Source organism: Magallana gigas, chromosome 6, assembly GCF_963853765.1.
Source record: "Magallana gigas chromosome 6, xbMagGiga1.1, whole genome shotgun sequence".
Lineage (NCBI taxonomy): Eukaryota > Metazoa > Mollusca > Bivalvia > Ostreida > Ostreidae > Magallana > Magallana gigas.
In genome coordinates, this window is record NC_088858.1 from 2,958,718 (window position 1) to 2,982,953 (window position 24,236).

At 32.5% G+C, this 24,236-nt stretch overlaps 3 protein-coding genes across 5 annotated transcripts in view; all 3 read right to left on the reverse strand.

Moving 5' to 3' along the window:
• The window catches only part of LOC105325787 (delta-like protein 1), a 53,258-nt gene extending 52,371 nt beyond the window's left edge, over positions 1-887 (reverse strand). Inside the window, exon 1 of the mRNA XM_011425508.4 lies at positions 712-887. The gene's annotated coding sequence lies outside the window, so the exon portion shown is untranslated. The remainder of the gene's footprint in view (positions 1-711) is intronic.
• An 11,578-nt stretch (positions 888-12,465) lies between these two features.
• LOC105325779 (cell division cycle-associated protein 4) lies at positions 12,466-15,724 on the reverse strand. Of its 2 annotated transcripts, XM_034468803.2 has the most exons (3): positions 15,545-15,724; positions 15,194-15,282; positions 12,466-14,961 (listed from the first exon to the last, which is right to left on the reverse strand). In XM_034468803.2, exon 3 carries the CDS (start codon positions 14,928-14,930, stop codon positions 14,187-14,189), a length of 744 nt encoding a protein of 247 aa, XP_034324694.2. In that variant the 5' UTR covers positions 14,931-14,961; positions 15,194-15,282; positions 15,545-15,724; the 3' UTR covers positions 12,466-14,186. The 2 variants fall into 2 exon arrangements, with proteins under 2 accessions (XP_034324694.2, XP_011423783.3); XM_011425481.4 differs by lacking the exon at positions 15,194-15,282 and having other exon boundaries at positions 15,545-15,723.
• Positions 15,725-18,535: 2,811 nt separating this feature from the next.
• On the reverse strand, positions 18,536-24,178 carry LOC105341249 (retinol dehydrogenase 13). Of its 2 annotated transcripts, none has more exons than XM_034468802.2 (8): positions 24,058-24,178; positions 22,245-22,359; positions 21,401-21,519; positions 21,121-21,276; positions 20,630-20,734; positions 20,044-20,253; positions 19,241-19,439; positions 18,536-18,716 (listed from the first exon to the last, which is right to left on the reverse strand). In XM_034468802.2, exons 2-8 carry the CDS (start codon positions 22,313-22,315, stop codon positions 18,617-18,619), a joined length of 960 nt encoding a protein of 319 aa, XP_034324693.1. In that variant the 5' UTR covers positions 22,316-22,359; positions 24,058-24,178; the 3' UTR covers positions 18,536-18,616. The 2 variants fall into 2 exon arrangements, with proteins under 2 accessions (XP_034324693.1, XP_065942848.1); XM_066086776.1 differs by having other exon boundaries at positions 22,245-22,355; positions 24,058-24,171.
• Positions 24,179-24,236: the final 58 nt, after the last annotated feature.

Below are 24,236 nucleotides of genomic sequence, written 5' to 3' on the forward strand. Positions count from 1 at the left end.
AGTATTTTTTCTACAAAAAACCGTTAACGCTTTTCCTGACATATAGGAAATTAGTTTCTGTTTGGAAAGCTGATAACAGAGACATGCCGCTTATTCCAGGGCTATTATTAATTAATACAACGATCGTCTTAATTATTAAACCCAACAGGAACCAAGCAGTGTCGATGCAGTGTAACTGTCATCAATGACGACGGGCCGTGCACACAATCGATATAGTGCCGGACCACACGCTGCCGTGGGCAAAGGGGGGCCACTCTAACAATGTCATGTAAATGAATCGCCGATGAAAAAAATAATTCGACAAATATTATTAAAAAAATTTTTAGCACTATTCTTAAATGTGCATAAATAATTAAATGTAAATTGAAACATGCTAATTTTATTTTTAACGTTATCACATCAATAAATTATGCAGGAATATTTTAGTTCAGAAGATTTCCACAGCTAGGGGTTTTATTAATTTTTAAAAAATATATTTTGAAATAAACTCCATTCTACATGTACACCGATGGTCAGAATTCCTTGGAATTACTTATAAGATACAAGTAATAAGAATTTAAAATGCAGACACAAAAAGAGTAATTTTCAAGAATCACAAAAACTCAACCACCCACCCAACACCCACCGTGACCACACCCTGAGTTAATACACCAAGTCTTCAGTAAAAAAAAAAGCCTAAAGGCAATGCAAGATAAAAATCATATGGTTTACCTTGAAGTAAGAGGGTGTGGTCCCGCGCCCGTGTTAATTATAGATCCGCCTCGGTGGGTACAGGGATGCCGGCTCTACCCCTGGTAGACGTAGAATGACCGGCCTGGCGCTAGCGACATCAGATCATGATGTTCACCAATCAGACGAGACCGGCACCGATCGATGGAGTGCAGCACAGACTTACTGCAGCCAGCCAGATTATCATAAGACAGACGGAGAAGAAGTGATAAATATCAATTTTCTGGTATTTTCCTAAATTTCATTACGAGGCAGTGTAACTTCAAACTGCTGGTTTTTGATCTGCTTGCTTTCTGTTAGGAACAATGTCGACCTTTTGATGTTTTTTTCCTGTTGTCTTGGATCGGCGTGTTTCGGGTAAATGTCGCCGCGGTACAGATGCACTTGACGTAAGACGCAGACTGTGATGCACTTGTCGTTTACTTGTTTATCAACAGCTCTGATTGAACTCCAAAGTCGTTCGTACAGTTGACTTGTATCAAGTTAAATGCAAACGACAGCGACTTTTTTGTTATTAAGTAAAGAACCGAACATACAATATGCACATAAAATCCTTCTCAATCAAAACATTTGAATCTCTTACTGTACATGTATTTATTTTCAAACGTCCAACGTAATAATTCACACAAAATGTTCAATATTCTACACTTCAAGTCCTTAATTAAGGGCGGGATTTATTTTGCACCTTTTCTAGTTTTTATTTTTTTCCAGGGGTCATAGTAAGTTAATTTAAGGTGGCTCTATACACCCACAGTTTATTCCAATTTTCAATAGAAGACCACAAAACATATACTTATCAAATATTAAAATGACGATAGGGATACTATAGGTATTTTTAAAGAAATTTTTAATGTTTTTTTGTAAAATATTTTTTTAAAAGACAGCTATCAACAAATTGAGAGATATTATTTTGTCATATGATGGATATTTCCTTCGGACACATAAAAAAAATATAACACTTCCTAACATTCAAAAATGTTATTCTTGCAATTTTTTTTAGTATTTCCCCAAAACAGATTTTTTCATATTTTCTTACTCTGTTGACAAATCATCTGAAAAAGTTGCTTGATGTTATAAGAAAGTGTATTTTAATAAATGTGACATAAAAAAATTGAATGAAAACCATTGCAAATAAACACAAAAAATATTTAAAATTTTATTTGGTATGAAAGTTCCTCATGTAAGGGTTATCGTTCCTAAGTCCCAAGGCCCAAACACCTTGGGGACTTTTCATTTCTGAGTTGAAGAAAATTTCCTAAATATAATGTTGGAATGATAAATACATACATATTTCATTATAGACTTTGCCCTGTATAAGTGAATATATTCGCTTTAATGCAAAACTAAGTCAAATAAATAAAGGGGAACATTGACTAGGCTAATAGGATTTATGTATCCCAACCTGAGAGAAATTCAAAGCAACCCTCTCATCCCCGTTAGGTGTCGATATTAATGTGCATTAAAGTATATTATAATTGAAATATTTTCACCTGTTTAGAATTTTCTTTCACGATATTCAACCAAAAAATACGTTTTAGAAATTTTTGGAAAGTTAAAAAATTTATTGTTCTCAACGGGAATCGAACTCATGACCTACTGGTTTGTAGTGAACCCACTAACCCACTGCGCTACGGTGTAACATATCGATGATGCTAAAGAAACTCTTTAAAAATTTATATTTGATTTTATTGTTTATTTCGATAAATAATACCACACAACGTGAAGGTGTCACATACCACATTACTTGTAAGTAATGAATTTTCCAATTATCAAATTAAATCTATCCATTTAAAAAAAATTTCAAAATAGCGGTTCCCATACAATTCACCTCAGTTTAAATCAGCCAGTACCGGAAATGCATGTTTCCAGATTTACTTTTTTGCGTACTGCGTCATCAAAAAGTGGTGTATAGAGCCACCTTAGTGTTTCTAATTTGTTTCATTAAGTGATATTCACACGTTGAGAGAGAGAGAGAGAGAGAGAGAGATGCCTTAAAACTTATCAACGACATCACATAAACATATACGCAAGTTTGGGAGAGAGAGAGAGAGATATATATAATGATGATGATACTGAAGGGGACATTCTTTATTTAGGGTGTACAATATTTGGCGGAATATAATTTTTCAACAAGTTAGCATGGATTTGATTTAGCGCATTTCTGAATTTACCTTTTTATCTACTTATATGTTTAACATTTGGCAATGTACTTGATTTTGCGGACGCCGTTTTCCGCCAAAAACGCAAAATAGAATACACAGCCAAAGGACTAAAGACAGTTTTTAATACATTTATCATCATTATATTGCAAGTTAGGTTTGTCAAATTACGACGTCCAAATTCATGCTATACATATTAAAACAATTCTTATTATATGTTAGAAACTGGTAACCAACCAGTATATTCATACTCTAAATCACATTGTATTCGATCGTTTTATTTTTACAATATTTCAAATCGATAGAAAGAAAATTGTTGTTAAATTGTCCCCTTCAGTTTCATCATCATCATCATCATATCTCTTTCTCTCTCTCTTTCTCTCTCTCTCTCTCTCTCTCTCTCTCTCTCTCTCCCAAACTTGTGTCTATACTTTGCTATGTGATGTCGCTGATAAGTTTTAAGGCATCTCTCTCTCTCTCTCTCTCTCTCTCTCTCTCTCTCTCTCTCTCCAAACGTCTGAATATCATTTAATGAAACAAATTAGAAACATTAAAAGGTATAGGAATGTACATCAGTTATTTACATAATTATATAATTTTTGCAAATTTCGGATAATCGGCTCAAAAATTTACAGCGGCAATCTGAAACATACATGTAGTTATATTTTATGGTTCAAAAATTTATTTCAATGAATTTATTTTCAGTTTTATGTAGTCAAAATTGATATTAGTTTTGTTTAAATTCCGTTTCGTTTTGTTTCGATTTTTGGTTTCGTTTCGTTTGGTTTCGTTTCGTTTCAATTGGTTTCGTTTCGTTTCGATTGGTTTCGTTTCGTTTCGTTTCGTTTCGATTTCGTTTCGCACTTTACAGGCGCCATGCACGCACGGATCAAAGTCTAGTTTTCTTAATTCATTATTACAACATTTCTATATTCTACACAAATCTAATTCATCAATTTGTAATCTACACAAATCCAATGCACAACTACAGCGTATCGATACAGGCACGTACGTAGCATCGGATGGGGTCTACCCCCCCCCCCCCTCCCATATTTTCTGGCAATAATTTTTTTTAAAAATTAAGGTGGAGTTTCCCCCTCCACTTTTTGTGCTTTTTTTTTGTTTGTTTTTTGGTGTTTTTTTTTTGTTATGCATGTCAAGATTTTTTCATACTTGTATATCCATTTTCAGCCTTTTCTTGTTACAACGCTTATTCTAAATATGAAGAAAACTTTTAAATAACCTATACAAAGCAATTCATTATTACACCTTTTCTATAATTATGCTAAAATTCATAATAGCAATGTATCTTTAATTTACACTAAACGATTCAAGATTACAATGTATATTCTCTACACAAAACAATTCATTTATACAATGTATAAATATAACATACACAAAACGATTCAAGATAAAAATGTATATAATTAAACAATAAAATGCTTTCTTTGATGATTCATTTGGGATACGAAAGTGGCGACATTGCAGCAAAAATACATAACCCGCGTTAGTTGATTATGTAAACTTTTTCTACAGTGATCGCTACCTTTATATCCTGCAGGAATCCTCAAAGAAAGCATTTTATTGTTGATATTTACATTTTTCTTTTAACTAATAAATTGATTATAAAAAGTATGTAAAATTCATTAAATTACTGTTAATGTTTATAAGTACGTTAGCTAAAAGAATCAACCAAATCGTTTTCTTTGAGACTTGGAGTCTGACATCATCATGATTATTTCGTGCAGTCCGTGATTTTTCTTACGTCGATATAGGCTACGACCAATCGATAAACAGGGTGTAACGATTTCAGTTTGATTGTTTCTGTAGAGCTATGAATTGACTTTAAGTTTCCGTAAGAAGTAGAGGGAATCATACTTGGTAGATGTAAATATAACTATATAAAATCTTCACGTGCAACTCTAATTCATTAATGCAACACACAGAGAGAGAGAGAGAGAGAGAGAGGGGGACCTATGAAGTCATTATTACAACGTGTTTTAACACAAAACGAACTCATTATAATTATACAATATAAAAATAATTTATTTTACAGCACATTTATATTTTTTATCAACAAACTTTGAACATGTATTGGCATGTTCCACAAAATATACATTTTAATTCCACACAAAATTATAAACTCCGAAATGTAAACTATCTTTATATTCCACACAAACTTTCGAATAATGAAAACTTTATTGTAAATTCGAACAAACTCGAACCATTTGATATCCAAAAGTACTTTGACAGTTTATATCACACACTATATAGTTGTTTAAAGGTATTTCTTAACAAAGACACTCAGTTTTGCAAGGTACGTATGTAAATTTTACTTTTGCAAATGATTTGATTTTTTTCAGTCTTTATTTTTTCTAATTTCATTACATCATCTGTACTTTATTATTAAATTGATATTCATATATCTATTTATAATCTCTACTTGTTAAAACTTTTTTTTTCTAAATATAAAAGAAACCTTTTATTATTCCAACGTATTTCTACGTGTATTTGTTTTAGTATATACTAGTATATAATATATTCATACCAAAACGAAAAAGCAACAACACATAACATGTGTCGGTGTCAAAGACAAACAAAACTATTATTTTATAATAAAGTTTCTCTACATTCTGCACAAAGCAGTTTATCAAGTCAGACTGATATCATTTGGACATTAGTATAGAGCATAAGCATTCAACACCGATTAACATGATAAAATGGGAAATAGCGTGTATTTGATTTTGTGAAAACCAAAAGGTATGATTTGCGTAGACATGATTCAGGTAGGCCTAATACACTGTTCGTGATAATTGTGATTTGTTTAGATATGTAGATACACTGTACGTGATTTTGTATTGACATAAATGTACATGCAATCTAATAAAAATTAGATCTTTGATCCACTCCTAATAGATTGCTACACATATTGTGTAGTGATCTATTAGGAGCGGATCAAAGATCTAGTTTTAATTAGATTGCATGTACATGGTTATTGTGATTAGTGTACACAAAGAGATAAACTACGTCATAAGTGCTATTTTGTGTAGCCATAGAAATACATATTTACCTGATAATTGTGTAGACAAAGAGATACACTGTATTTGGTATTGTGTAGACAGAGAGATACACTGTACGTAGTATTGTGTAGACAAAGAGATACACTGTACGTAGTATTTTGTAGACAAAAAGATACACTGTACGTGGAATTGTGTAGAGAAAGAGATACACTGTACGTAGTATTGTGTAGACAAAGAGATACACTGTACGTGATGTTGTTTAGACAAAGAGATACACTGTACGTGGTATTATGTAGACAAAGAGATACACTGTATATAGCATTGTGTAAACAAGTAGATACACTGTATGTGATAATTGTGTAGACAGAGAGATAAACTGTATGTGGTATTGTGTAGACAAAGAGATACACTGTATGTGATAATTGTGTAGACAAAGAGGAACACTGTTTGTGATATTATGTAGACAAAGATATACACTGTACGTGATATTTGTGTAGACAAAGAGATACACTGTATATGGTATTGTGTAGACAAAGAGATACACTGTATGTGATAATTGTGTAGACAAAGAGATACACTGTTTGTGGTATTATGTAGACAAAGAGATACACTGTACGTGATAATTGTGTAGACAAAGAGATACATTTTGATATTGTGTAGACAAAGAGATACACTGTACGTGATAAATGTAAAGCGAAGAGGTACACTGTACGTGATTATTGTAAAGACATAGAGATATACACTGTGTGATATTGTATGACAAAGAGATACACTGTATGTGATAATTGTGTAGACATAGAGATTCACTGTACGTGATTGTTGTGTAGACAATGAGATACACTATACATGATGATTGTATAGACAAAGAGATACACTGTACGTGATAATTGTATAGACAAAGAGATACACTGTACGTGATAATTGTATAGACAAACAGATACAATGTACGTGATAAATGTGTAGACATAGATATACACTGTACATGATTATTGTGTAGACAAAGAGATACAATGTACGTGATAATTGTGTAGACAAAAAGATACACTGTACGTGATAAATGTGTAGACATAGAGATACACTGTACGTGATTATTGTGTAGACAAAGAGATACACTGTACGTGATAATTGTATAGACAAAGAGATACAATGTACGTGATATTTGTATAGACAAAGAGATACACTGTACGTGATAATTGTATAGACAAAGAGATACACTGTACGTGATATTGTGTAGACAAAGATATTCACTGTACGTGATTAGTGTGTAGACAAAGATATTCACTGTACGTGATAATTGTGAAGACAAAGAGATACACTGTACGTAATAAATGTAAAGCGAAGAGGTACACTGTACGTGATAATTGTATAGACATAGAGATACATTGTACGTGATAATTGTGTAGACAAAGAGATACACTGTACGTGATAATTCTGATTTTGTATAGGGAAAGAAATACGCTCAGATTACACATCCACTTTGGTTGGTCTCGGTTAATGTATTTATATGTGAAACACTTGACTTGGGGTTTGTGTGTGTTTAAAAAAAAAATAACGTTTTGTCTACAATATGACAAAACTAAGAGAAATATAATAGATAGATTAGATATACGTATTAATATGAAGAGAAAATTATATTCGTAAAAAAAAGATTTAAATTGTGAGTATAATTTGTTAATGTATAGACAAACAAGTACGTTTATTATGATTTTGTGTATGTGTTAGCGAAGAGAAACGTATTTATTTTGATTTTTAAAGTCAAAACGATACGCTATTCATTAAAATTTATGTGTTTAAACAAAGAGATACGTTATAAGTATTTTAGTTTGTGTGATAAAACAAACAAATACTTTTTAAGTATTTTAGTTTGTGTGATAAAACAAAGAGATACGTTATAAGTATTTTAGTTTGTGTGTTTAAACAAAGAGATACTTTATAAGTATTATAGTTTGTGTGTTTTAACAAAGAGATACGTTAAAAGTGTTTTAGTTTGTGTGTTTAAACAAAGATATAGTTATACGTATTTTAGTTTGTGTGTTTAAACAAAGAGATACGTTATAAGTATTTTAGTTTGTGTGTTTAAACAAAGAGATACTTTATAAGTATTATAGTTTGTTTGTTTTAACAAAGAGATACGTTAAAAGTGTTTTAGTTTGTGTGTTTAAACAAAGAGATAGTTATAAGTATTATAGTTTCGGTTTTTAAACAAATAGATACGTTGTTTTATAGGTTGTGTGTTTAAAGGGACTTAGATACGATTTGACTTAAAATTTTCCAATTTTATTTTTCCATTTTCAATGTTTATAATGATAAATATAGAAGTTTATAATGCTATGTCAAAATTTGGAAGTCAAATATCAAGTTATAAGCAAGATACAGAGTTCAAAATTCTTTGTTTTGTAAACAAAACTCGAATATTGTCATTTTTTACATATGTGTTGTATTGGTGTAAGTTTCAAACAAATGTAATTTTCTTTTGTTGATAATAGTATTTATGAAGATATTGAATTAGTTTAATTTGTATTTTACAAGCCATTTTGTCTAACAAATTGTAATTCTCTACATTACATTTTTGTAAATAACTATAAGACTCGAGCTTTGTTTACATAACAACCAATTCTTATCTCTGTATCTCGCTTGTAACTTGACTTTAACATTCAATATTTTGGTCAATCATTTAAAATGCACCAGTAAACCATTTTATACATAAAAAATAAAAATAAAAATTTTGACCTCAAATCGTGTCTAAGTCCCTTTAAACTAAGAAATGTGTTATTAGAATTTTAGTGTAGTTTTGTGTTTGAACAAAAAAATTCGTTATAAGTATTATAGTGTGTTGGTAAGTGTGTTCAAACAACAAATACGCTATAAGTATTGGGTGTATGTGTTTAAACAAAGAGATAGTTATAAGTATTTAACGTTTGCTTAAACAAAGAGAATGTCATATAAGTATTTATAGTGCACTAGTAGATACATGTACATTATAAGTATCATAGTTTAAGAGATACTTTATAATTATTTTACTTCATGTTTTGAGACAAAGAGATATAAGTGTAAAGTGTGATACATGTATTGTGTTATAAGATATACATTATTACTTTTATATATAACTTATATTTGTTACCTCCCTGTTCCTTTTCAGTGGCATTTTTGTAATTGCAGAATGGGAGAGATTTTTGTTTGTAAACATTGAATTAATTTGGGTTCAACGTGGTCTTCGTTTTGAAAATAAGACAAATATTTCATTTAGTGACTATTCTAATACAATAGTATATAATATAATAGACGTTCTATAAAAGCGTTATATGCATGGCCTATAATACGCGTGTTGCTGAATTCAGTTGTTCCAAGGGGTGTCTTCCCACTTAGCCAACATTTTGAAAAAATACAGGTAAATTTGTGTTGGCTAAGTGGGAATGGGGTGCAGGTGGAGAACAAAAGAATTAAATTACAGGTAAGTTATAGTCTGTTTTCAGATAAAAGTCGGAGAAATAAGATATTTGTTAGCCTACAGAGGAATAAATATGAATTGAGCTTCTGTCCTAGTACTTTATATAATTAATTCAGATGAAAATATAATTTTAAAAAATTAACTGTTACATATTCCCTTATAATTTATGCTATTTTCATCATTTATTGAGATAATTATATAAGCTGCCTTTTAAACTTGGCATTGAAAAATATTATAATTATTAGAGTCACGTTTGAAATTTTATCTATAAATCATATAGGTCATATTTCAATTTATTATTATTTTTTTTTTAAATTTTCTTTCGTTTTGATTTGAACATATTTTATTGCATTATATATTGCAATGGGATTGGTCACAAGTTATAAAAACTTAATTTGTCCTCTTAATTTCTTTGGTTTCTATGATTATATTGAATATTTCCTATCTAGATAATATGAAATTAACGAAATTAAAAAAAAACGCTTCAGTAAATTAAGCCCTTAGTTATATTCCTAACGATGATACTTCACATTTTATAAGATTCATTGTATGATGATAAATACATCATTAGTTAAGAAGATAAAATCATTCTTTGTCGTTTTTTTTTAAGTTGACCTGCACCTGAATATCGGGCATTTTTACTTTTTATATCTTTCAACTAACAGTCCATAAAACAATTATAAAAAGGCATAATTTTCAGGCTTTTGATTCTGTAAATTAATCATAATTAATATTGCTTATCAATTGAATTTCAATTTGTTTATTCTCTCAAACCATTAAAATACACATGTACATGAGGTACAAAACTGTGTTATTTTCCATTATTTAAAAAGTTTGAAGGATTCCGTTCCGTTCCGTTAAATACCAATATCCACACGGGTAATGGTATTTTGCGGAACGGAACGGAACCAGAAGAAAATTGTTCAGACGGAAGGTAAGTGATGAATATTAAACTTTTTCCTTGCGAATGTGCTCGTTATATTTTAGAATTCTACGTAATATGGGATACACATTGCGTTATTGCTAGCTTGATGAACAAACTAGTAATATCATCCGTGTAAGTAATGTAGTATCATAGATGAAATAAAAGTTATAGCTGTACACAACACAGGAGTGATATGCACATATGCAAGATGTTTGAATTGATGAAATGATTTGTTGGTTTGCTTCATTTATCTCAAAATAACATAGAAATAAACAAACAGCTAGTAGTTGTTATGATATATTTTATATTTCAAAATTTTTAAACGGTTCCGTTCCGTTCCGTTAAATACCAATATCCACACGGGTAATGGTATTTTGCGGAACGGAACGGAACCAGAAGAAAATTGTTCAGAAGAAAGATTACTTAAGTAATTTTCATCGACTTTACACACACAGATTAATTGAGTTTGGTTTAAACCTCAACTTTATATTTACAGTGTCAATCAAACATCATAAAACAACTAGTGACTTTAGGTTTTCTCGGGAAAGAAGCGTTTATTGACTTATAGAGCAATGAGTAGCATATTTTATGTAATACACAGTTCATTAAAGCTATACACGCTATAATTTGCGTCAATTTTGAATAAAGGGGAAACTGTATGTGTTTGATTACTAATAAAAGTTACCTTTATGCTGTTAATTATAATGCTCAATTCGATCACGTAACAAATATATCAAATATTAAACAATAAAAAATATTTATTTTCCTGCCAGGAAAGTAATGCCTCCTCGTGAATATCAATCTATCACGTGATATCGACAGCTAAATTTAGCCTATCATTCCAAAACTTGTGAAGGGTCAACATCTTCATAATTGTGATAGTTTCACAAAGGAAAGGATATTTTCAGTAAAGCATAAATTTGTCCGATATACGGGTACATACAAAAGAAAAAATTACAAGCCTGTGAGTAGACATAAATACTGCCTTTAAAAAAATGACGTAGACCTGTGTTTTCCCCCTATGTGCTATTTATAGATACTATAAGTGTAAATGCAGAAGTAAGGGTATCGTGAATGACAAACGTATTTTACTCATTATACATGTATGTATTTCAAATTAACAACTGTTAAGCATATGAAAATCAAGTTGGATATTTAATTAGGCAAACAATAACGACTACCTAGTTCTCCGCGGACATGCGCAATGAGGTCGGTTTGCTCTTCCTTTATCAATATTCATGAAAAGGTATATTTTCCTGGCAGGAAAATAAACAATTAAAAATCTATATCTTTGTAACGAGATGGAATTCACCATTGTAATTTACAGATTAAGGATAACTTTTATAAGCAGACAAACACATGCGTTTTCACTGTCATTCAAAATTGACGTAAATTATAGCGTGTATAGCTTTAAAACAGCAAAATTTGTAAAACAATCTTCCATTTACGATAAGTTAAATTGAAATAATGACGTTTAAAAAAAATATTGTTTCCCCTTTTGGGGCCTCTTAACTGGTTCCGTTCCGCAAAGTACCAATAGCCCTTATATGCTCGTATAGGCAGTTAACACGCCTTATTCACCCATATTGGAAAATCCAATCTTTAAAGTTTAAAACTTTGAAGTTGAAAACTACAACTTTTATGTTGCTATATTCAAAATACTTTTTAAAACGTGGCAGTAATACCCGTCTATTCTCACGTGCTGTTTGTGTTGTGTTTTGTAAACAATGTTGTTTATTTTTGTCCGATTTCAAATCCGAGAATTATTTGTTTATAAAATGCGTGGTTGTCTTAAAATGTTTTTATAAGAAGGATGGGCACGTTTTGAGTTCACAGAGAGCTCACAATTGTTGGTTCATATTAACACATTTTTGTTTACGTACATGTAGGTAATATATATATTATTTTTCAATCAATTTGCAAATTAATTTTAGACACTATTAAACTTTATTTTATTCAAACCCGTCGTCAAGCACACTGTATTAAGTTTCTGTTGGCTAGCAGTGAAAAATACTTAATCAATAGAAGTTTGGAAGTTCATTATGTCAGATACATTTTGATTATCCTATTATGATGAAGAGAAAACATGTAAAACCTCTGTGGAAGGTTCCCACTATTCAAACTTTTCAGGTACTCTAGAGGTTGAATGCTCCATTAGTTGGCTTGAATTAAAACAACACAATCTTTCACTTATATATAAAATTTATTGAAGTACAACTGATGAACGCGATGGGCTACAACATGAAAGAGGACAGTGTGTGCATAGAGTTATGTCCTGGCAAAAACACAGCCAATGGTACTGTCAATCTAGAAAGATTTTGATAAACTTATGCATCTGCAACCCTGTTTGAATGCTGTAGAAATATCTACCATATTTACAGAATAAACTTAATACTCTATGATAACAATGAACAAAGATTGCGTATCTTCATAATTGCAAGTAAGTAGTAAAATGTCATGCTAAGTAAAAAGGGGGATACAAACACCAGTTTAATACCCCCTTCTATTTGGTGCTCTGTAATGACCCTTTCTAAATATCTAATAACACTTGTATTTGTCTGTGTTTCAGACAAGTCCCCCCCCCCCCTCCCCCAATAAAATTAGCATCCACTATACTTCATCGCAGTGTAAAATCCATTTATAAAATTCAATTCTTTTAAAAAATGGCAAAGGAGATTTATGAAACTTCATGATATTTCTATGGTCTACAAAGTTAAACATTTTCCCCTTTAAAACATCTTGTTTTTAATTATTTCCCTCTAACCCTCAAAGTAAGGAGTTTTTGGTAACATTATCAAATATAAAAAATTCAGTATATTAAAATGTAATACTGTTGCTTAAAATATCAACAGATCATCAACAGAGATTATTTCCCTTAGTCTTACAAACATGTCTTGATACCAAGTATAAATATTATATATGAAATATAAATAGATACAATAAATAAAATTATACAGGGAAAAAACAAATGAGAAAACATGAATAGAAATAATGTTTCTTACTCTTTACAACCAATGCTGATGACATGAGAGTTATCATGATGATGCAGTATTTACAAATGGCTTCCAGTGGAACAGTTTTGTGATATGATTTTTTACCCACTGTTCTTCTCCATGACAGATGTTACAAATATAAATGGATTTTGATGTCAACTAAACTATTTTTCTCTTTTTCCTTGTTTAACAATCTCGGGCAGTATCTTTAACCTACAATCTCTAATAAGCATCAAATGTAACACTCAGAGAGCTACATACCAAACAAGTCTGTAAAAGACTGGTATCTGATATCTCAAAAAACAAACAGTACATGGTAATTCTCCAGAGGTTTGTTCACTTGTATTTGATCACTTGCCTCTTAATATGGTACTAGTCGGGCCAGCAGTCCATTAATATCACAGTGTGTGAATATTGCAAAGTGACTTCGGCATTAATATTCTATGACATCATATACCTATCTAATGATAAATATAATTTATACAATAAAAAACATATAAAATACATATAGAATTCTCAACATCAGGTAAAAACCTCACAATCAGTATCATAATTCTCTTCAAATATTCTTATAAATATACATTTATTTACATGAAATCAAATGCATATGAAGCAATGTCAATAAATTAATTATGGGATATTTACATCCTTTGCTGGCAAGCATTGCAATAAAATTGACAATGAAATTGCACAATCCTGGAGTGCTTGGCTCCAAATCACAAAATGTACACAGTGGTACAATTATTTTGATTCGTGATATATATATATAGCAACATACAGTCAATAAATAACACACTTTCATCATACTTAAAAATCTTCAACAGTAAAACAATCGTGCTGCCATAGGGTGAAAGAGTAAACCTTTCGTCTATATCAGTAGTCCACCATCACTGTTCACTTTGGCAGCGGATTCTACGTTCCTACCAAAATCTGCATAATATTGTCGATTTCCTCTGGAAGAATATCGCTTTTACATGACGTTGACAGGAAAGTTTGGTAAGAATCGGACAAAGTATTGGAGGGAAATGAATGAAGAACCTCCTCGGCACTTAAAGGTGTCAACTTGATAGTTGATGAGAGTGATGTAAAGATATCAAAGTCACACTGGGATAAATCGGTGTCACCAAATACATCCTCCATTTTGAAGGGTATGTTGGTTGCAAGGCTGGAGCTCCAGATGTCAAATTTTGGGCCTGAGACCTTATTCTTTGGTGAGCTGTTGGCATTGTGATTGCTTGAGTTAGAAAGTTCTACAAATGTCTCAAATGGAGGGAGAGGTGCTTTGGAAATGCTTTGGTCCTCGGCACTGTCCATCCCCTGATGGAGGTTTCCATTGATGTGAAGGTCCGACATGTCTTGTTCTATGTAATCACTGGAACCATCTAAGGAATCCAGAGGAAGTACATCCATGGTGAAGTTTTCGGAATTATTGTGAAATGAGAGACTGGCAGAGGGTGGCAACTCGCTACTTATGCCTTCTTTTCTAAGTTCTGTTTCTATATGTTTCAAAGTGTTTAAAATAAGTACAGATTTAAGAAGCGATGGCTCTACTTTTTTCCCTGTCGGGTTTTGGAGCTTACACATGGATATATTTAAAACAGATTGTCTTTGATTTCCCTCCAATTCCATTTCATCTGACTTGCGTTTGATCCCCATTTTCCCCTTAAGTTTTATAAGAAATGAAACCCTGAAAATAATATTAATACAATATTAAATTTTCATCAACAAACAAAAAGACATGTTATTGATATTTAAATATCTCACCTCACTGTCCTAAAATAGTGCTACCCTAATTTTCCATAAATCTATTTTTAGCAAAGTACCAAGAAATGTACTAAAGTTCCTTTCGGTTTGAAGTAATTCTAAATTCCATTTAAGAAATTCATCACAAGTAAAAGAAATGTATAAAACCGTGTTACCAAATGTGCGCATATACATTGTACTGATATTGGATGAGCGACGTGACTTGCTTCACTCAAGACCATCGTTTCAAGTAAACAGCCTCGATCTGAATCAAAATGGCTTCTATTTATATATCGGTAAATTTTCCATGAAACCAACGTATTCAAACAAGAAAGTACACCACATTCAAAGCCTTCTCGACAATATTTTCACTTAAATTCAGCTTCTTTAATAAAAACTGCAATTAGGAAAGCCTATTCTACCGAGGTAGTCAAGTTTCTCTACTTTCATGATGCCGTCGGCATAGACACCAAAACGCGAGCAATGACCTCGCACTTGTTAACGAGTAAAACACAAAGAAATCTTACCTTAATGAATATATGAAACTTTTTTCTATTTATCGTCGTCGTAGTAAATAGTATGGTCCCCTCAGTTTTCGCCTGGTCTTGATAAACATGTTTTCTATTTCCCCTGTCCCGCGGAAAGTTGGATTCAATGTTCCTTTTCCACTCGACGACATTAGAACTATAGATGGCGCTGCTATACAGCGTATAGCAATTTCATTGGTTAATCGAGAACCAATGTACAGTTACCAAATTTTTCTATATGGACACCCGTGTGGGAAATATTATGGTAAAAAAATAATTTATGTAACTGATAATTTCTGGTTAAAAACTGTTTAATTGTTGAATTTTTATCATTATCATTATAAAATTATTCCATTCAACAAAAATTTTATCAAAATTATTTCGGGCCTTATTATTTATAGTACAGATGCAAAACTTTTTTCAAAATGAATCATTTTTTACATGATATATCAGCCGTATAATAAAAGTGTGTCATGGGTCAACAAAGGTCATATCATCACGGAAGTTTGGTGTGATACTCGTGCAGTGACGAAGTATATGACGAAAGTTTTTTTTCTAAATTAGACAATGCGAATGAGCACAATTAATGACATTGTTCACTGTGTACAAACAATGGGGATAAAAACATCGCAAAACAGAGAGACGTATTATACCACTGTTTTTAACAAATTGTCATGAAGTATATTTATTATCTTCTTACCTTTATTAGAAATTCGATAAAAAAATTATTGACATTTGTATACTGTATATATATTGTTGACTGGAAGCTGTGTTTCGGTGAAAACTCTCTCTCTCTCTCTCTCTCATTTTAAATTAGCTTTGAAAAAAATAAATAAAAACAAAAATCGTACGCCAATATGATGAATAGTATATGTATGCAACACTGACATCATTTAATTGAGTCAAACTACTTACAAAATTAATAAAATTAGTAACTATTTTACTTAATATTAGATTAATTTTTTTAATCTTGTTTATCTTATAAAATATTATAAAAGTAAAGTTTTTGAAACATATTTATCAGTTCATGTTTCCGACTTCAGCAACCGCGGATTTAAAAAAATTTTGAAGACCTACTGAAGGTTAAATTTAGTGTGGACAGAAAAGCAACTGCCATTTTTATGTTAAACCCTCGATCTACTTGGTTGTGTGGATTTTTCCGATAACTTTCAGTTTTTAATTTCCTGGTAAAATTAACAAGCGTTAACATTAAAAGTACGCCGGTATATATTACCATTTCAACAGCCACGTTTTATACGAGGAATTGTAAAACAAAATACCACATTTCAAAGTGAAACGAGTGAATAAAATTGATACATTCTAATATAATGCAAAGAGTTTGTAACGTATAGAATTGTTATTATGCATGGATTTAGTTATTTTCTTGGGGAGGGGTGGGGGTTGTGTCCCAGTGGATACTTGTGTGTGTGTGTGGGGGGGGGGGGGGGGGGTGGGTTAATGTCGGTGGTTCCGAGGCCCTTTTTCAGCAGCCCGTGCAAATCTCTTAAGGTGCATGGCTGGTATCGGAACCTGTCGATATTAATGTGAATAAGGGTACATTACAATCAGAAACTTTCACCTGTTTATAATTTTGCAATATTTGACCAAAAAATATGTTTCAATATTTTTGGACGGGTAAAAAGTATAAAAGCCCCAGTAAGACTCGAACCCATGACTTACAGATTGATATTTAGTGCTCTAACCCACTGCGCTTCGGTGTTGAAGAAAACATTTGTACAATTTTACTTGATTCTCTTTATTTTGATAGGAAGTACGTCACAATATGGAGGTGTCCCATATACCTTAATGTATCTAGAGAATCGGTCTACCACGGACTAATCATGTTGTTTCGTCAAAAATACCAAAAATACCAGTGATTGCAGTTAGAATTATCCAACAGGGAAGGGGTTAGTGGACCCCCCCCCACCACACACACACACACACAGAGGTCTGCGCATTACAGCATTGTCAATGATTTTTTAGACCTCATAACAAAATATTTTGTTCTGTACTGTTACTCCGTGCTTTTAAAGAATAATGATGAATGTGTAGGCCTTATTGCAACCAACTCAGCCCTGGGCTGTGTGTCGCAATGGACAAGAAAATCACCATGTATCATTGTATATTTAAAAAATATATGCTCATAAATTTACTGTTTGTTCACGAAGAAAAAGATTGGGATTTCTTTGATTTTGAATTTAATTTGATTACCTTGCTAAAACGAAGGTTAACCATATGTGAATGGGGAAAGCCAACGGGATTTTTGCACCTTTTAAAGGGGCATGGTCACGATTTTAGTAAAAAATTATTTTTCAGATTTTAATATTTACCATGCTTCAGAAAGGTATTTTTAATAGACAACCGAAATTTGAGCGTCATTTGTTGAGTTATAAGCGAGTTACAGAGCTTGAAATTCTTCACTATGTAAACAAAGCGTTTGTTTATATTTCGAACGTTGAAGTAAAAATTTTAGTTTTAAACCTAAAACGAATGTGTTAAACGTTGGGAACTGTTTATCTATGATTAAAATAAATAAAACGATAGACAAATAAGCTGGAAAAAGATTTTTTACTTGTATATTGAACCCATGTAAACAAAAACAGGGCACGAGCCTTGTTTACATGACAAAGAATTGTGAGCCCTGTATCTTGCTTATAACTCTACGAATGACTCTTAAATTTTATATGATAATTAGAAATGCATTTCCAAAGCATTGTAAATAATAAAAACATAAAAATAGAATTTGACCAAAATCGTGACCATGCCCCTTTAACTAGTGGCCAACTGAAGGAGAAAAATGTAACTTAATATGCGGGTGCTTTTGAATTATCTTTTGAATGATTTTATTATTTATTTAGCTAGGGATTACGTCATAATATGGAGGTGTCTCATACTACCTTAACTGCATGCAGAAATGAAACACAAATTCTTCATTTCTTTTGTCAATGAACGGCAGGGTAAAGGTGCGCATATTTCACGTAATCCTTTAGAAGACTTACTCTACATAATTTATTGGTCAAACTTTTCATACACATTTGTAAACATTCACACATATACACTAGAATAAAATCTTCATATCAATTTAACCATTTGTAGAGTTTTTAACCACAGCTGTTTGCAAGCTTCATCATCCAAAAACTGCTCTGATTTTACTTCTTTTTCTTCAAAATCACTGAAACAAAGAAAATAATTCCTATGAAAATGTTTATGAAGATTTAATATGAAACATGTGCTAGCTGATGACTAAATCATGTATATGAGTGCGAGTTTCCAGTCCAGCATCAAGGGCCCTGGGTTTGAGTCTCAGAGGACTCTTGATTGATCAGTACTGTACAAATTTGTAACAAACTGTGACAGGGAAATATTTGCCCCCGTTTTATTTTTCGCCTTATACCTTGCTGTCAATTTTTAAATAACTGTGTTAGTTAGAAAGAGTATCTATCTCCAACTGTCTCTAGGGGAATTCAAGATTGAGGGAAACCGTTTGCAAGTGTAAAAGGGCACAAAAAACAATGAGGTGAAAAAATACCCTGTATACATTATGGTACCTAGTGCTCACAATGCTGGTATAATACACAAGAGGTACCGGGTTCATGTCCCAGCACAGAATGGATTTTTAAACTTGCTGATTAGCTGGGTTCTTTTTATCGATCGATAATATAAAATTTTTAAACATAAGCAGAATTTCATGCTCACCTGAAATATTTGCCTGAAATGTTTTCCACTTCTGGACTTACAGCAAGGTAGATTGACGTTTGGGCTCCTCGGAATGGTTGGCGGAGGAAGTAGTACCTCATGGGGAAAGTCAGAATTCTTAAGCTGTTCCACCGGAGGTGTCGGTTAATTTCGGTGTCAGTCATACCGGGGTGAAGAGCATTGACGGTTACCTTAGTACCTAGAACAAAGTCTCTGTGTCTTATCAAGATGCTATTCTTAGAATTCAGGTGTTAACCCAAATTAACTTCAAAAAATTTATCTTAATTGAGATCCATGAATTAAAGCATCTTTGCTAGCCAAGGGTTTTCGGTCCACTCGGCTAGCAAAGATGGAATTATGGCTACCGGTAAATGTCTTATTTGTAACTCTTATCTTACACTGAAGTTGTGTTTTGATATATACGGTATGTAGATGATTTTTTTCAATTATTTCCCTAAAGTTTCAATCTGTCCAGTCAAATTCCAAAAATGAAATCACTGAAATATGATTTTTTATTAGTATTTCAAACTCCCAAAATGTATTGCTGGAGTTCAGTATCTAAAACATCATATATGTCAATGCATGTGTGTAGATGCACAAGGAGAAGCTTGTCCAGTTAGTCAGAAAGCATTCAGAAAACATTTTAAGCTTGAAATTTACAAGGAACATAACTCAAATTCCACCTCGTTTACTCTGTAAATCACCATTTAAAATCAAATGCTTGGTGATGCTCTTGATACATTTTTATATTTAACTCAGAGACCATATTCTGTTCAGTGTTTTGTCTCTATATGCGTGAATACCTTGTAGATGTTTGGCCAGCTCTTTTGTAAACATCAAGATGGCCAACTTGCTCTGGTTGTAGGCGAGAGTCATGTGATAACCTTTCTCTGCATTCAGGTCGCTGAAGTTGATTTGTCCCGCTGCATGGACTACACTGGTGACATTGATGATTCGACTCGGGGCGGACTTAATCATCAGATCCAGCAGGGACATGGTCAGTAAAACCGGACCTGAAACAGCCATCAAAGTTCAAAGGTCACTGTGGGCTTTTTTTTAACTTGGCCACAACTGTCATTGGTATCTTCATAGTGGAAGATTCATGTAATGTATTACTAGTATAAACCAACTTTATTTTGTGTACAAGAAATTTTCAAAAGGTTTTCGCAAGCCTCATTATCGCAAATGTTTCTTGCTATGAGCCAGTCTTCTAATAGTATACTATTTCTCTAATCTAATACTATTATTTTTACTGGGTAATCTACATCTTAATCATGAATTTTAGTCATTGCAAATCAGGTTATCTCTGATAAATTGCGTAATAAGAATAAAAGTTGGTTCCCAACAAGTATGAACACCTGTACGCCAGAGATGAGAAAGGGTCATTACCAAGATAGTTCACTTGAAACTGGTTTTCAAATCCATCCTCTGTCACCTGATAGGGACAATGCATCACACCTGCATTGTTGACCAAGATGTCAAGAAACTTGACTTCTAGAAAAAACAGATTCAGATGAACACAAAATTTCAGTAACTGTTTATGAGTTGCTGGCATAATCGACAATTTTTTCTATAATTCTTGAAATTCCAATGGAGTTGTTTTTATAGAGTTCTGTAATCATTAACTGCTAATCTTAATCATAAACTAGATATTAGTCATACCAGGTGATTAAAAGTCAGCTAGCGATTAGTAGTTTAGTGGTCAATTTGATAAGCTCTCTAGATATTTCTGTACAAAATGTGGGTCTGAAATTTATAGTATCCCCAGTACCACATGTTTATTTGAGGGTTGTGGAGGTTCATTTCACCTCATTAGGAATATGATATAAAATCAAGTGATAGGATATCTTTTAGTGAGCTGCAGTGAGACAATGTGGCACCTTTCTGTACATCAGCTGTGAACTCCTTGATGGATTTAAAGCTTGCCAGGTCCAGCTTCTTGCAGAGGACCTTGTGATTGTGGGTCTCATCCACTATCTCTTTCTGAGCGGCAGCACATTTCTCTAAATCCCTGCACGCCATGATAACCCGGGCTCCTAAAGTGGTTTATTTACAATTTTAATCAGACATTAAAGATAATCTCTGTACATGTATCTAGATTTTTTTTTTAAATGTCTTTTTAAAGTGGATGATCTGATCTCTCTCTTTAATGCAATAAACCTCTGTGTGCAAAGTCTCTGGCTGTTTCCTTTCCAAGTCCGGAGTTTGCCCCAGTTACAATGGCGGTTTTCCCCATCAACAGTTCCTCCCCTTTGTAGATTGGGCCAGACCTGTACTCCCTAAAATAAAGAAAGTGCGTCAAACCAAAAAAAGGATACTCCTCACTTGAAAAGTAAGTTTACACGTGAATGGACTTCTCTGCATTACCGGCATGCGCGGATCTAGAGGGGGGGTCGGGGGGGTCCCGACCCCCCCTGGAAAATGAAAATTTATTAAATTTACATAGTAAAATTATCGCGAAAATATGCCTCGGACCCCCCCCCAGGCAAACACAATTATCCTTCGGACCCCCCCCTGGAAAAATTTTCTGGATCCGCGCATGACCGGTACATCAAATTTAATACACAGATGGGATTTGCATCAAAACTGAGCAAGTATTACTCTGCATAAAATACTGTTTAAAGTCAAACCATCATTTATGAGAACAAAGTATCCTTTTTTCTAAGTTTTAACTCCTTATTCATATACTTGCGAAAATTGGTATCTACTGAATTGATTGAATGGAAAAAAGTACTACATGTACTGGTATAGAAGTTGTTAAAAATAAAGATTGTGTCTATTAGTTCTAATTAAAACGCGAGGATTTACTCGGGATTTGATACAAAACAGCAGGTTGCGGAATTAAGTACTCGCATAATATAAGGAATTTACAGTATTCACAAGTGTGTCAGTTATTAAACAATATTACTTTTACTTACCGGTAAATGAATTGCTTTATATCTATAATGCTGAAACACTCGTTTATTAATTCTGAAATGCTGAATTTTAGTTGGCAAGAACTTACTTGAACAAAATGGATCCCAAGGCAATAGTTCCCAGTAAACTGCCATGGTATACCCAAGGTGGAAATGACATGTTTGTGGTTATTACTGTTCCCTTGGCAAACTTCTTATTTCTTTCTACAAAATTAAAACACATGTAACCCCAAATAATCAACAAGTAATGTTCGGGCACCTTTTTTTGTAGGTGATATTGCCTTTTACGAAGAAGAAATATTTCAGGGTTCAAACAATATTTATTTACATATCAGAATGAAAATTTGTTTACAGGTTTTTGTATATGAATTTCCTCTCTCTATCTTTCTCTCTCTCTCTCTCTCTCTGACTTGTTCGGCTGAAAAAGCGGCTGTTAAATAAAATTCTATGGAGATTTGTATTGCAAATGATTTTTTCTTTCCTGTGAAATTCTATGAGTAAAAAAAAGATGTTTTAATGAAGGATTTCAATTGTATTTCTTTTAGCTGTGTACGTTTCTATAACATTGTCAAAATGTGATGAAGACAGTAACCTGGGGCAGACTATATAGTCTATAGCATATCAAGGCCGGGCTTGAACAAATTTAATAAGCAATAAGACGGTACATAGAATTACCCATATACCCGCGATTTACCGAAATACCCGGTGAATACACTGAAATACCCTTCAAATTTTGGACACCAAAATGCCCATTGATACGCCATAAAGAGTGTATGTATAGTATTTTATATAGATAGTTTTTGAATATAAAGTTAATTTTTTAAATAAATCAGCCGATTTTCGTGGTTATTGATTAAAATGCAATTCTTCCAAGAAAGATAACTCTTTCATCAAATTTAGTTTTTAACGTGTTGATAAAAACCCAATGTAACTAAATCTTTTTATTAATTAATAACCATAATTATATTCATTTTAAATAATTCATTTAAACTGGACATAAATGTTTTCATCTCAAAATTAGTAAACAGGATATTGCCCTGTGACCAATTATCTACTCACAATAGAAAGGAGCAATTCTGGTAGAAAAAGGAATATTTATAAAATAGTATTATCATGTCAAATTATTATATGATATTAAAAACGAAAAGCTGAAAAGCTGATAAACTGTTATTTTTAATTCTTAGTTATTTTATTCTGGGAATAAAATTTCACACCTCTATTTGAGTGAAAAGCAATTCATGCAAGAGTTATCGTTCTTAACCCAATGTCTACACATGTTAAAAATCGCTATTTATGTCAAAATACTTACCGGGTACATCATCAAACTGAAAATTGGGGAAATACATCTAAACACTTAGATTCAAACTATGATGTTAAATATTTGTGCTCAAATGAGGCATTTCGGTGTTTTTGAAGGGCATCTGGTAAATCACGGGTATTTCGGTAATTCTAGTTACCCGCAATAAGATTAGAGTCCAAACAAAACAATTTATGATGCCAGAGATGATTAAAAGGGCATCTACTGATCTAGCCCCGTTTATATTGGCTTCGCCCTCCAAACGGTTACACCGTAAAACATATTACAAATATTGACTGGGGTTGAGGGCAACATTGATTATATAAGCCCCGAGGGACGAAATATTGCCCGACGCAAAGCGGAGGGCAAAATATTCGTCCCAAGGAGGCTAATGTGTAAATGAAATTATCTTGGAAACTTTCTCTTTTATCTATTTCAATTGTACTTCTTTAATAGGTATGTGTATTAAAAATCGCCCAAACGTGCTGCAGAAAGATCTTGGGACAGACTACAGTCCGAAATTTCCTGGCTTTTGGGACGAATTCTTACTGTGACCTGAGCGTAGCTTGCGATATTATTCTTTCTATATTAAAATAAACACTCACAGCTGCCAGGGCCCTGCAGGGTACACTGAACTACACTACATTTTGGAGAGTTTCTCTACTAAACATTGAAAATTACATTGAAAGTCACGTTATGAAATCAATCGGAAATGTTCAAACGTTGTCTAATTTTAGAGTAGAAAACGGTTGAAATAGATTTTCCGGATGAAAGATTTGGTTTT

Excerpts from the sequence above, each read along its gene's own strand:
- LOC105341249 (XM_034468802.2), bottom strand. The coding sequence starts at position 22,315 with ATGTCATTTCCACCTTGGGTATACCATGGCAGTTTACTGGGAACTATT. Across the intron at positions 21,520-22,244 it reads TTGGGATCCATTTTGTTCAA|GGAGTACAGGTCTGGCCCAA; the intron begins GTAAGTTCTTGC and ends TCTTTATTTTAG. Across the intron at positions 19,440-20,043 it reads GCTGGCCAAACATCTACAAG|GTACTAAGGTAACCGTCAAT; the intron begins GTATTCACGCAT and ends ACTTTGTTCTAG.
- LOC105325779 (XM_034468803.2), bottom strand. The coding sequence starts at position 14,930 with ATGGGGATCAAACGCAAGTCAGATGAAATGGAATTGGAGGGAAATCAA.